This window comes from Cottoperca gobio, chromosome 6 (genome assembly GCF_900634415.1).
Source record: "Cottoperca gobio chromosome 6, fCotGob3.1, whole genome shotgun sequence".
Classification (NCBI taxonomy): Eukaryota; Metazoa; Chordata; class Actinopteri; order Perciformes; family Bovichtidae; genus Cottoperca; species Cottoperca gobio.
Window position 1 is genome coordinate 1,484,539 of NC_041360.1, and position 15,178 is coordinate 1,499,716.

The 15,178-nt window shown below is 39.2% G+C and overlaps 1 protein-coding gene and 1 long non-coding RNA gene across 2 annotated transcripts in view; one reads left to right on the top strand and one right to left on the bottom strand.

Annotated features, from left to right (window-relative positions):
* vps9d1 (VPS9 domain containing 1) overlaps positions 1-8,929 on the bottom strand; it is a 33,068-nt gene extending 24,139 nt beyond the window's left edge. The window contains exons 1-5 of the mRNA XM_029433664.1: positions 8,783-8,929; positions 7,147-7,219; positions 4,776-4,985; positions 4,432-4,597; positions 3,763-3,877 (exon numbers count right to left, since the gene is read on the bottom strand). Of these exons, the coding sequence (XP_029289524.1) occupies positions 3,763-3,877; positions 4,432-4,597; positions 4,776-4,985; positions 7,147-7,219; positions 8,783-8,875 (657 nt within the window). The 5' untranslated portion in view covers positions 8,876-8,929. The remainder of the gene's footprint in view (positions 1-3,762; positions 3,878-4,431; positions 4,598-4,775; positions 4,986-7,146; positions 7,220-8,782) is intronic.
* Positions 8,930-11,645: 2,716 nt separating this feature from the next.
* LOC115010104 (uncharacterized) lies at positions 11,646-15,178 on the top strand. Its single transcript, XR_003832411.1, has 3 exons — positions 11,646-11,693; positions 14,213-14,342; positions 14,871-15,178. It is a non-coding gene; the product is annotated as an uncharacterized LOC115010104 (long non-coding RNA).

The window sequence follows — 15,178 nt, forward strand, 5'->3', positions numbered from 1 at the left end:
AAGCCTTCGCTCTCCTCTACTTCCCCACACGCATTTAAGGAATTGGGACGTCCTTCAACATGGCGTGTCTCGATCGAGTTCCGGGTCAAGTGATCGAGGAGATAGGACAGAGGAGTCGAGGAGGGACATTGGGATGAACCCCAAGTTGCCCCAAATGTATGTTATGGCTGTACGGCATGCTTCCTAAGGTTGAAAAAACTATGAAGAGAGCAATCACGTGACATTGACGATGTTGGTTAATTGATTGATCCCATATACAGAGAGGCCAGGTTTTCACTACAATTGTTCAGAGTTCCCACACTTACATCAAATTTAAGAAATTAGATGTGGCTGCTAACTGAGCTTTTCCTTTAAACTCATGAAACAGCTGAACAAACTAAGTAATCTTAGAGCATTAGGTCTGAGGACAACAAAAGAGGAATAAGAAAAAAGTGAGTGAATATCAGAGTATGTTGCAACTTGCCTGATTTAGCTGTGTCCAAACACTGATGCTGAACCAATTTAAGACTTTTAGTTTCAATGATGAGCTAAATGAACTCATTCATTTAAGTTTATTAAAATGAGCAATCAGTCCATACCTAGGATAGAATTCAGACACATTGATCTATTTAGACACCATATTTTTATAAAATGTAATTATTTCAAATAAATATTTTTCTCTGAGTCCTGGAGGAGGGATGTGCGTGTCAGAGAACGGCCAGAGGACTTTGGGAGAGACCGTATTGGAGCGTGTTGTTTTGTTTTACCTGGAAAGGCTAAGGCTGTGACCATTAAAACGGTTTGTCTCCACCAAACCTCCTTCTCTTTCCATCATTTTTATCTGGGTGAGAGCAGGACTCTCTCACACTGGTGCCTGATCAGGGACCATGACGGAAGGAGAAGGAGGTTTGGTTCAGACTACTACAAAAGCAGAAGCAGGTTACCACCAGGCTTATATTGTGTGACTGATTAGCCGATTGTGTCCAGCTGTCTGATCTCCAGCTGAGAGTATCCTGTACACACGACATCTATTACAGTCTGTCCGTCCTGGGAGAGGGATCCCTCCTCAGTTGCTCTCGCTGAGGTTTCTTCCATTTTTCCCCCTTTAATTGTGGGGTTTCTTTTAGGGAGTTTTTCCTTGTGCGATGCGAGGGTCTAAGGACAGAGGGTGTCGTAACCTGTACAGTCTGTAAAGCACACTGAGACAAATGTATAATTTGTGATATTGGGCTATACAAATACATTTGATTTGATTTGATTTGAGACACTCCCATCTCTCCCCCAGCAGCCGGTGTTGTAACCACACCCACTGCCACACATTCATAAATCTGTAAGGTCTTGTGATTTTACAAGCTCCCCAGCTAACAAGAAATAAATGTGGCTTACATCATTTACACCTTACATTGGTTTTTCATTATTCATTCATTTGTAGTGACATTTTCACTGTATCAGTGACTGATGACAACCTGAAGACAAATACCTGTTCCCTGCCTTCACAGGTTGAGGAGAACACTTCATTAAATCACTGACTGGCTTGTGATGGATTGTGGGATACTAAGAGCCATGCAGGATGCATTGGTTATGTTATCCAAATTTGGGTATAAGACTGATTTTTTGGCTACACTTGAAGAAACCTCTGAAAGGGGACATACTTTGTCAGCCCTTTATGATGTATAGTAATCAGTCTTAATATATAGTCTCCTAGGGATATTGGTCCTAAACTGGGACACAGATACTGTCTTTCTCTGAGGCTCCTACTAGTCACAAGGGAAGTATTTAGTATTTAATGTACAAAATGGATCCCATGTACTGTATTTGTGTCTCAATTACGCAATGACTGCGTCCATTGTGAAAAGTGACACATGTTATGCCTTTGTTGAACTGCACATTTAACTTAATTGACTGTTTTACTCTCTGGACCCCACATTTTAAAAACAGGCTGTGTGTGTGTGTGTGTGTGTGTGTGTGTGTGTGTGTGTGTGTGTGTGTGTGTGTGTGTGTGTGTGTGTGTGTGTGTGTGTGTGTGTGTGTGTGTGTGTGTGTGAAGATGGGTTTAGATCACAGCCAAGCGCTCATTAAGATGGTACTAGAACCTGTTGACGTCCAGAATAAACATGTTAGCACCTCCCTGCTATGAGACGGTTGGTGCCCGATGATCACTGGCACCTAACATCTCCTACTCTCTCCAGCTCTCCCAATATGACAAACCTATCTCTTCTAACACTGAACCTGTCCACCGTAACATTCGCTCCCTCTCTTGCCTCAGCTGTCCTCTCAGCCCTTCCTTCATCTGACTCCTTTTCACTCATGCTTGCCACCTCTTGCCACCAAACCACCAGAACCTTCTCTATACCCTCCAAGAACTCTGAGTTTCAAGCCGAAACCCAGTTGGCCGCACAAATCTCTGCTTGTATAGCATCTCTCATCTCATCTCTCAGTGGATGGCCGCACATCACTTGAAACCCAACCTCAAGACCAAACTGCTTTTCCTTCCGAGGAAGGGCTCTCCCATCCAAGACCTTACCATCAACATTGGCACCTCGATTGTTTCCCTCGGACTCGGACTGCAAGGAATCTGGGTGTGACACTGGACGACCAACTGTCCTTCATTTTCAGCATCGCTGCAACAGCCCGCTCCTGCAGACACACTCTGTACAACATCAGGAGGATACGTCCCCTACTGACTCAGAAGGCGACGCAGGTTCTTGTCGAGGCTCTTGACATCTCACTGACTCCTGCAGCTCCCTCCTTGCTGGACTGCCTACATGTGCCATCCGACCTTTACAGCTCATCCAGAATGCAGCAGCCTGACCTAACCTACCCAAGTTCTCCCACAATGCACCGCTTCTCCACTCCCTTCACTGACTACCAGTGGCATCCCGAATCTGCTTCAAGACTCTGGTGCTGACCTACCGTGCTGTGAATGGATCTCAGCCCCTTGTCAAACCATACAACCCAGCAAGTTCACTTCACTCTGCATCGGCCAATCAGCTCGCTCCCTCACTGCGAGTGGGACCCAGATTCCCCTCAAATAAAACCGCCTGTTTGCTATCCTGGCTCCAAAATGGTGGAACGACCTCCCCATTGATGTGAGAACAGCAGAAAGTCTTCACATCTTCCGTCGCAAACTGAAAACTCACCTGTTTCGACTGCACCTCAGCCAATTATAATAATTAATAAATAAAAATTCCATTTTCTCATTTCTGTATGTAGCACTTAAATTGGTTTCACTTATCTGAAGCTAATGTACCTGCAATATTCTTGCTGTTCAGAGTTGTATCTTCATGGTTGTTTGCACTTATTGTAAGTCGCTTTGGACAAAAGCGCCAGCTAAATGAAAATCAGTGTGTGGAAGAAACCCCATCCTTATCAGAAACTTTAGACTATTTTAAGTTAAGTGACCGCGATGAGATAAGGACCAAATAAAGTTGCCTCTCAGTTTCTATTTCGTTTCAGTCTCTCTCTGTTTTTCTCTCTGATTTGTATATATAATTATCGGTCCTAATATTGACTGAAGTGAAATTCTCGCATATCTGAACTTCTTTTAAAATGTTTTCATAACATTTTTTATTTTTCAGATACTTGGACTGAGTGGCTGACAAGGTTTTGGAAGTATTGTGCACAGTGCAGTATTTCTCACACAGCCTTTTTGACAACATATCTGAGTTGCATGGTCTGTCTCTCCTCTTTCTCTCTCACACACACACACACACACACACACACACAGACACACACACACACACACACACAGACACACACACACACACACACACACACACTTACCAAAGATGTCTTCTGGTAGGCCTGACCAGGTGCGAGCCTTGCCAGACGAGCTTCATAATTGGCTTTCAACTTCTGATTCAAGCGTGATGCTTGTTCAATGGGTGTCAGCTCCCTGCTGCGCGCACACACACACACACACACACACACACACAAAAATGTAAACAAGCAATATGTTACTTAAGGGATGTGTCAAAGGCAAATAAAACAATATCTCTTTATAACTGTCAGAATGATAATTCTTTGCAATTTGGACACTTTCACTGCTGAATATTTCAAATCAACATGGCTGACATTCTTATAAAAAGAAATGCTCATACAACAACATCCACATATGGCAACAACAGGATTCTGCACGTTAAATGTAATATTATTTTTGTCACTTTCCAAATAATTTTTAAATTCCCACAAACAATATCCTGAGGCACAGAGAGAACTGAGTGTGAAGACAAAAGTGAGAGGGAGTGACCCTGGGAACCGTATTAAAGACTTAAATGCTTTTATGTCCAACCCCAGGTATAAAATTGATCAATGAGTGTAAGAATCTGTTTGATGTTTTAACCTGGTTGCTCAAAACATTATGCACTAAATGGAAACTAGAAGTAACTTCAGAGCATATCGGTCATAGAATGGAGCAATATTTGCCCTCCTTGATAAAAAACTGGCCCCTACTTCTTGCTTGTGTCCTGTGACTCCACTGTTTGAAGTCTCTGGAAGACTTCAGGAGGCAGAAAAGGGGAGAGCTCCCCGCTACCATCTGACAACACCCTGCGGTGACCGGTCTTTGTTGGGCTGGTTGCTTTACACCCTGCGTCAGCAGGAGTATCAGATGAAGGGACTGTGACAGCAGAGGTGAAACAGAGAGACAAACAGTGGTGATTGGCTTAAAAAACAAAATCATGTGGCTACACATTGGCTTATTTTTATTTGTGACCCCTGGGGCAGGCTCCAAATTAGCAGTGATTGAACGATATGATGATAAAAGCAATGCTTCTGATTAGAGGGGACGCATTCACCAGTGTTTGCAGCAATGGCGGCTGGGAGGACAGCAGTCTGATGTAGCTCTGATTGGCCAGGTGAGCAGGAAAAGGGAGTGGAGACGGAAGCAGAGAGGTCAGGGAGGTCAGCTCTCTTCCCTATAAATAACTTGGCTCGCTCCAGACATTGCTCAGCCAGCCTCAACATCCGCCCCACCTCCACCGCTACCACATCCCTGTCATCTGAGGCTGAGACAGAAAGAAAGAAAAGACAGAGAAAGTCACTCCTGGATGATTGATCTAATGCAGGTTTACTATATTAAGGTCTTTGAGGCCTTTGAGATCTGATTCAATTGTTTGCCAACAATCAACTACTGTATTCAAGTTGATTAGTTCAAGTCTGCTTAGAAAGATTAACTATGTTAGTTCTGCTTGACCCCATGAGTCTGAAAGTCTGGACTGGTCCCATTGACTGCCATGTTCAAACCTCATAGGCTTTTCTCTTGGTCTATACATCTCTTATCATCCTCATGGTCCAGAAGAGAACCGTGCAAAAATGATTTGAATAGTTTAAATATCATATATATATATTTTTTTTTTCAACATGAGCAATAAGTGCGTCTGTGGTAGGTTTGGGAAATAATTGTGGTTTGGGTTCAAATTAGTACATTACGTTACATAACAAAAGTATGTTAAAATAGGTCAACATTGACTTTTGGTTGCACACAGGACACGAACAGCAGTCTCCTTGGTCTTTCCCATGGGTGTATAAAGAGATTGGTCCTTCCCTACGCATCACCTGACTTAATTTGAGGCAGCCCTGTACTCATGATACAAACAGGGTTCAAACAGGTTCATGATTACATGGGTTACATCAAATTGATTATGTGGAGTATGTACAAATCATAGAGCATTACTTTTTGTAGGTATAAACACGAACAGTGAATGAGAACAGCCTGATTAAAGGTACCACCCCCCTCAAATACAGCATATTGAACTGGCCATCTACAAGCGTCTTTGACTACCTTTTAAAAGCGCTTGATAAATAAAATGTATTATCATTATTATTATTATTATTATTATTATTACATAACTGCAACATATCAAATAATCATTTGGCATGTGTGATTTCATTACACAACAAAAAGATAAGTTGCTCCATTCCTCTCCTTTTTTCTCCCCCCATCCCTCCTCCCCTTTTTTACTATGTACTCACGTTTATTATGCATGTTTAAACCATACACTCTGTTACCAAATAATAAGGCACACTAAGCTAAAACTAATGCAGTCTAATACAGCCCTGCAATAAATCTTACTTTTCTGAAAGTTAGAATGTTCAGTTGTGGTTGAAATAATGAGAGAATTGTTGATTCAACGATCATCCTTTTGGAGGCTGCAGTTTGTGGTGCTGTTGAACTGTATTGCATTTTGCTGAGAATTGTTTCTATTATTTTGTCATTTATATCAATGAGGGTAGGTTAATAATGGACACACCATATATCTCTTATATAGAGTTAAACAGCACCACAAATTACATCATACAAAATCTAAATCATAAAGTTGAATCAAGTCGAAGTTGACTCTCAGTTTCATCAAAAACAACTGTGAGTGCAAGTGTTTATCTAAAAATGTGCACATACAGTAAGTGTGTATACTGCCCACATTTGCATAATCTTCTTTCTTTCCCCCCCCATTTTTTATAATAATCTAGTAAGTAAAGTTATTGTGATTTCAGTGTATATAGGGGAAAAAGATACGCAGTTTGCTAACCTGCTTGATCCTGCCCAAACCTCTCAGTTTAAACACAAATCTAAACTCTGTTTCAAAATAATAAGCTGGGAGGACATTTTTGCATTTGGGGAACAGACAGAATGCAGTAGCAAAATCAAGTAAAAATCTATTGTTCGATAATATTGATTTTTTTGCAAATGTAGGTTACAGTGACAGTTACGGTAAGCTTTCTTGTGTTAAGTCTTAGTCGGTGCTCCATAACACTTTGAGATAATTGGGTAAAGTCAATTTAACTAAATCCAAAAGATTCAGCAAAATGAACCACAGTGATCAAAGTGAACATACATAAAATGCCCGTTTGAAATGTTTTATGTTGCAGTTCCAGGGAGAAGGCTGAGAATTGTTGATGCAGGTTTAATGCTACTATTATAGTTAGCCTCTATTGCGACATCTTTCTAATATATTAATATATGAATATGTGCCCATCCAAGTAAAATCAGAAAAATCAATTTACTTATCCAATGAACCATGTAAGCTATAATTTACAGCAGTGAGCTTTAAATAAAAGCCTATTTCACAGTTTCTACTGATGAAAGGGAAAACATGAAGTTAGATATGTATTGTAAAGCATCTCAGTATTTGTATCATCATATTCAGTATGTCATTATTCAGAGCTTACTTTGTGACCCAGCTTCCTCCAAAAGTGCATGTGATATGAAGTTGATCGTCCGGAGGTATTCACAGTAAGCTTCCTGCAGAAAGAGCGTAAGCACGTAGTATCTCATTATTATAGTGGTATACCATAAACATAATAATAATAATAATAATAATAATAATAATAATAATAATAATAATAATAGCTACTGCCAATGAGACATGGCAATAGTTACAAGTCAGAATTAAAAATAGTCAACCTGAAAATGCTAAACAACAACAAAGTGTTTATTTTTTGTTATGTACAATAATAAAGAAAACAGCACCAACAGAGATTTTCTATGCACTGCATTAATCAATTCAGGTGTAGTTTGTATAAAGGCAATGGTTTGTCAATGTCATGTTTGGCAGACATACTCACTTATCAGCAAAGAAAATACACCTGACAAAACAGATTTTTACAAAGGCATAAAGGTCTCTCTTTAATTTGATTCCCAAGCCAAGACTGTAATAAAATGTAAATGTTTGAAATTGGCTAGCCTGTTATTTTCACAATGTTCTTTCACCTTATAATAGTGTGATGCAATTTTCAATGTCTAAAATATCAAGTATGTGTTAGGGGTTGCTTGTTGAATTGTCTCAATGCCATACACACTGATTATGTCTATATCAGCATGTATTTCCTACATTTTACAAGCTAATTCAACACCATGACCAACGTCATGACTTTACTGTTTTTGCTCGTTCTTCAAATTCTTTATTTACTGTTCTGCATTTACAGGTTACTACTGAATAAGTGCTTCGACTTATTTCAAAACAAGTCACTGTTTTAAGCTTGATGGTAGACTGGTGACCTGTCCAGAGTGCACACTGCCTCTTGCCCAAAACCATAATGGGATAGGCTCCAGCCCCCCACAACCTGGTGTAGTGGGTATGATGGCTGGATAGTTATTGTTTACTGTACTGGTCCCTTTATTATGAAATTCCATTTGGTGATTAAGGACTCATTAATAATTATTTTTAAACACATAAATATCTAATCCTCCTCCAGAAGTCACTACTGTATGTTGTAGTAATTACTACTGTAACTACTGTATCTAATCAAGACTATTAAACGGTTAACTTTCACTACTATCACTACTATTATAGTATTACTTACTAACTAACTTGTTAGTTACTTACTGACTAATAACTGTGTATTTATGTTTTAATCGACTTTGTATTTTATATCAAGATAGACCGTTTTATGGTTACTAGACTCTTAAAAAATACTATTTACAATCATTTATATACAATAATGTCTACACTCTACATGCAACATTAACTCATTACAATACCAATTCCACTGACCACCTCTCTTCACAAGATTATTGTTTTTGTTGGCCTACTGAATTTAAAATAAAACTTCAGATATCTAGTGTCAAATGTCCTTATTGACTTGTAATCTTAATGACTAACATATATGATTCACTTTCTATTATGAGAAACGGTGACGGTGATATTAGCTGAACGACTCTTGTTGGTCTGCACAAACCGTTAAGTGACAGGATAGCTAGCTAATGGTTCCCCGCCCCTTTCCGTCTGTTTACCTCACTACAGACTGTTTCCTGTGAGGTTAAACCTTCATGTTGTCGCTGCTGTCAAGCTCAGTAGCACTCTACCTTGTGTTTGTTCTCTCCGTCCAGCTGTATTGCTAGTTTTGCCATTTTCATAGCATTTTGAAGGGGTTTAGCCCCACTGTCAGCAGTAGCCATGGTTAGCCCGGATTCTCTTCTTCTCTTCCTTCTTCTTATTATTCTTCTTCTTCTTCTTCTTCTTCTTCTTCTTCTTCATTCATGGCAGATTGTAAACACATTCCAAAGATGTATACTGCCTCCTACTGTAGGGCACTGGTAGAGCCAGGCACTAATTCATCTGAATACTGAATATTAATAAATTAATTCAAATCTAATCAAAAAGTAAACGAAAGAAACCAACCGACTAAACATCATAGCTCTAGTGAGGATTAATAGTAAAGTAGAGTAAAGCACAGACATACACAAATCCCTTTTCTTTACAGCTGCTGTGAGTCTTAATGATTGAGATCATTTGCAGCAGCGGCATTTTCCTGTAAAGAATTTAAAGCAGCACGATCCAGGTGCTGTTTCATTCACTACATGAGTTGGAAAAACAAAACAAAACAAGGATGTCAGCATGTGTGTTGCTGCATGCTGTTCAGTACACAAACAAACAGGTCTTTACACTGAACTAAAGTGTACTGAATCACTACTAAAACTTTCTGCATTGAGACGGCAGGAAGACAAAGTCACAGAATCAATTATGATACAGTAATACTGCTGCAATAGGTGGTTGCTGTGCTAAAACTGTGCTTATATAGCCTTACTTGTGTCTTGAACTGAGTGCATTACAAGTTACAGACAATTCAACTCACAGTTCAATCCAAGAATGGACTGTGAGTTGAATTGTCTGTTTCTGCATCATGAGCTGTGATTGGATCACTTTCTGATATGCAGACTGATGTACGTTTTAACGATGATGCAGCTGCTTACCTTAAAAAGAATACGAGCTTGAGTCTTTGCACTGAATTATATGAAATAATTTAAAGCAATTTATAATTCCACCTTTACAACAGTGACACACTTTTCACGCTTCAAAAGTTTGTAACAGTGTTTATTTTCATCTTTCACATTGTATTGACTCTTAGGGATGTGCAGTTAGCACTGTAGAAATACTGTTAAATACAAACAGTTCAAGAATAACAAGTCCTTTGTCATTTTCTCATGTAATCACCCGTTAAAGGTGAACACTATAGGTTATGTACTTTGACTTTGCCTACAGGAATGTCAGTCAATTGAATTTAACTCAAGGTATCCTTGCTGAAACAGTGATGGCAAAATATTTCAGTAGAAATATAAGAGAGCTTTATCGTTGTATGGCTATTAACTGTGATACTAAGCTCCATTGTTTACCTACTAGTTCACATTTAGTGCAACATTTTTAATTAAATGAATGTATAAACTTTATTTAATCGGGTAATCTCATTGAGATTAAGATCTCTTTTGCATTAGAGACCTGAGAACAGCAGAGAGAAAAAAATAAAAATAAAAAGTGAGTTAAATGCATGTGATTGATATTGGTTCTCTGAGCTATTAGAAGCCATCTTTAAAGATGTCTAGTATTAACTACAGACTTTTGTCATATTGTATATAGGGCTGTATGTATCACTGAGGACGCTGTATTTTTATTTCATTTTGGGGTATTAGCAACTAATTGAGTTATTATTCCACAAATAAAAACTTTTATAGGCTGATTTCAGTATTTTATAGACTCGGTATATTTAAATTTGATTACATTTAGGCCAAATTATATATAATCGTGTTGGAACTGGTACGCCTCAAGTCAGTATCACCATTAAATTGGGGTTCTTCTATGAGCAAGTCTGGTTATTAACAAATATTAATGATAATTATTAATACAACTATTAATAGTCATAAAATCGTAAATAGGGGTTGATAATAACTCACACTACAATGAGGTAGGTGAATTAGCTCAAAAATACATTAACATAGCTATCAGAAGGAAGGAATAATTATTAAAATAATTATTCATTATTATATTTAATATAATTATTAATTATTATTAACTCACCTGGGAGGAGAGTCAGGAGGCTGAACAGTCCTGAAAGGTTCTTTTCCCCCCTTCAGAGAGAAGCACGTCAAGCAGAATATCAAGTTTCCTCATATCTGTGTCAGAGAGATGGGAAGTCTGAGAGCCGTTATCTCTGTCCCTCAGTGGAGGTTGAGGTTAGGGTCAATGTGTGGCCAAACATTCTGATTTAAGATTTAAAGGTTCCTCCATGTGTATATATATATATATATATATATATATATATATATATATATATATATATATATATATATATATATATATATATATATATATATATATAAAACATTTTTGTTGGATTATTCTAATAGTGTGCGATCTGCCCGCACTACACTCTTGGGCACCCCTGGACTAGAGTGTAGCATAGATGTAGCTATGTAGGTTCGTTTTACGATCTTACGTCATAAATGATCTGCAATTTGAGCCGCGGTCAGCTGGCAAGCCTCAAGACAGGGTCAGTTTAAAAGAAAATTAAATCAAAAATCTGACGTGAAGGTGCATCGTCCTGATGCAGGTGATTCAGCAGCTGCAAGTGGTTTTGTGTGCGTTACTGAGTCCCAGGAGAGCGGTTCAACGTCCAACCACCACCCGGCTGAAAGCTGTGAAACTCGGCTTGAAGGCGGAAAGTCCAGCGCTAAAGTGAAGAGAAAATATCACAACGACTACATCAATTTTTTTTGCACTGGAGACGAAGAGGATCCCAATGCACACTGTTTTGTGCTACGAGTCGTTGGTGAACGAGGCTATGAAACCCGCCAAACTCAAGCGACATTTTGAGAGTAAACACAAGGATTACTTTGGGAAATGTTTTGAGAGAAAACGTGATGAATTTAAGAAACACATGACGAAGGCGCCCTCACAGTTTGTATTTTGTGTATCTCTCAGTAACAAACGATCTTGCTGTGGGTAAGTTGCGGTTCTGTACGGACATAAACTCAGTAATAAATGTAGTCTACGTTTCATATCATGTGTAAAATCTATCAGCATTCACCATTTAAATCGCATATGAACGAAATGCTTGTAGAATCCGTAGTTGTATTTGTATTGTTGATTTGTGAAGGAGCGATATAGAGAAGGTCACACAAAGCTCATTATTAGGCTGTCATTTGTAATATATTGTTGGAGTGGTAAGCAGGCCTATTGTTTTTGGATGTTTGGGGAGTTAGGTGGTTTTTTTATTGGTTAAGTGGTCCTTGGTCTGAAGAGGTTTGAGAAACACTGCTCTGGGGGAATCTACTTCTTTTTCTAAAGCTGCTTTGCTCTGAAAAACAAAAACAAATAACTGGTTTGCCTGTGAAAAATTGGAAGCAAGCATTTTAACAATGGGTCTGTGGATGCAGTCTGTGCTTCACACTGCCTCAAACCAGGCCTCACGCTCTGTGCTATGGAAGAAATAAAATGCTCTACACAGGGGATCTCTAGATGTGTGTCTACTGGAGAGTGAGACTAAACAGGTTGTTTAGTACAACAAAACAAATTGTGGTTGGCTATGGTGTTGCGTTTGCAGACACCTTGTGGTGTATCTTCTGTAGTACACTAACCAAACAGTAGTGGCTTTCTTGAGGAAGAAGATCAGCTACTGCACCATCTGGTGGGCATAACAATTTGGGGCCACAAAGGTAAACAAAGTTTCAAAACTACGTTTCTTACAAAAATGACAACATGCACTAACTGAAATGCAGGGTAATTACAATCAAAGGATTGTTTCTTAAAGTTGACTCAGGCTGGAACATGTGGCGGTAACAGCTAGGTAAATAACTTCACAGGGCTGGGAGCACACTGGCTCACTCTCAGGCTCTATTACTCAGGCTGAATGCTTGGCAGTATCACGCTGGTATAAACTCTCTGTGTAACACAGGGTGGGGGGCACGCTGTGTCTTAATTATAGGAGAATGTGGTGGAAAGTTTTAATCGAGTCCTTATACAAATTACCACTGAAGTCTATAATACTGAAATGAAGATTCTTGAGAAATAAGCTTGTCTTTGGAGTATTTATTCTTTGCAAAGAAGGATCATCAATCATACAGAGTGCAAGCAGTCTGCATGAGGAAGAACCCCGATCAAAGTGTATGCATGTATTTACAGAGAGTCAGGAGAAGGAGGGCTGGAAGATTGCCACAGTTGGCCCACAACGACAGGCATCAGAGAAGGGGTGTGTGTGTGTGGAGAGTTCACCCAGTTGCAAGTGTTAGGAAGACAAAATAAAACAGTGAGTAGAAAGGGGAGGGGAGAAGATTCATCAGACAAAATATTGATGAAGAATATGAGGAGTCAAAGTTACAGAGATATGCTGGGAAAGACAGAAGTTCATTAGACCAAGTATTAAACAATAGGAATAGAATGGACATGTGACATTTTCCATTACAAGAACTTAACAGCAAATGTTGACAACTTGACTTAATTATATTGAATACATGGTATTCTAATGCTGAACTGAAAATCTTACAATTTTTACAGAGTAAGAATACCAATTTAAAAAGGTGTACGGTGGTAAAGTGGCCTCCGGTAGAGCAGGTGGTAGTATTATGTTTAACTTTAGCTGAAAAAACATTATCCGCCAGTAAACACACAGAAGAAGAAAACAGGAACAATAACACAGAAGAAGAAGAAGAAACATATGGATGAGAGTCACAGTGAACGGGAGATAGATGGAGACGCAGTTGTACCTGCCAAACAAGTTAAAACGTTATGCAAGTACCTGAACAAATGGGAGGAGACCTTCCCTTATTTAATAAAAAGGAGAGTCGGGCAAACTCATGCTTTTTGTAAAGTGTGCCATTCAGATGTTAGCATTCATACCTGTCAACCCTCCTGTTTTTCACGCGATTATCCCGTATTTTTAACCTTTCAAAAAATAAAAAAAGGCCTAATTAAAAAAAGTGTAAAGTAGCCTCTGATAGAGCAGGTGGCAGTATTATGTTTAACTTTAGCTGAAAAAGGTTATCCTCCAGTAAACACACAGAAGAAGAAAACAGGAATAATAACACAGAAGAAGAAGAAACGTATGATGAGAGTCACAGTGAACGGGAGATAGATGGAGACGCAGTTGTACCTGCCAAACAAGTTAAAACTTTATGTAAGTACCTGAACAAATGGGAGGAGACCTTCCCTTATTTATTAAAAGCAGAGTCGGGCAAACTTATGCTTTTTGTAAAGTGTGCCATTCAGATGTTAGCATCGCACACGGCGGAATAAGCGATGTTCGCCAGCAATAACAATCGCACAAGCACGAGGCACAAAACATACACTGTCAATGTCAATGCTTTGCGCCAAAAATAATGTAGCCTTCAGCTTCTGTGATTAATTGTGGGAAACAGAGATTTTACTAACACTTCCCAGCTGACCCCAGTTTCATCAGTTCAGTGTGCAAACAATGGCATGTCTTTATGCTCGTGTGTTGAAGGCGTTTGCTTGGTGCTCTGCAGATGGAGAGTGTGTTTACAGGTCTGGATCAGCACTCTGAGGATGAGAAGCTCCAGCAGCTGTTGAAACTGAAGCTGTGTTATTTTACCCCCAGAGAAGTGGCCAACCTCTTGGGCTTCTCTCAAAGCTTGTGTAAGTCAAACTGTTTATCTTTCAAAATACTTGCATCCACCCACACTGACACACCTCGTGCTATCAGCCCTCATAAAATCAGTTTGTTAATAAGTTTAGAGCAAAGTTGAATCCAGCCAGCTGTCTAGAGTGGAAATCTATTGTTTGACGACTACTAGTACTATAAATGTGTTGTTTTGTCAGCCCAAAACTCAAAGATCTGCAGTTTAATTGCAAAAACAATGAACTTTGCACAGCGTATAGTGCGACGTCATCGTATGGATTGAGTTTCTCTCAGTTACTCTGGTCCACTTCCAGCATCCACAGGAATTATGTTCATCAGTCACTGAGGAAAAACTGAGCAGAGAGTTGTCCGGAGTTTAAAGCTGGAAGACTTTGATGTTACCGCAAGAATTATATTAGTCTGAGTGTGAGATGGATTTCTATTGCTTCATCTTTTTTCCAATTAATGTGATATTGTGCTTTTGTATTTTATTGGATGGAGTACATACCCAAGTGTTAAAAATAATGTTTTAATGTATTTTGCAGCCTTTCCGGAGCAGATCACCACCAAGCAGCAGTACAGAGTTCTAGGAAACAGCCTCAAGTTGTGGTGGTGGCCAGACTCCTACAGCTGCTGGTGTCCTAACACTTGGGACTCTCTGAAGGAGGAGAGCATTTTTCACTGTGGATTATATTACAGATTACTTTCAGCACAATGGCTGTGCTTCAACATGTAGTCTGTTTGTTGGGAATGTTAACTGGTTAGTTGGCCAAACGTTGGACCACTGAACAGTTACATGTTTCTAACAGTACACGTCTCTGTGGGCCGAACATAAACATGTTTTTGTTTTTTA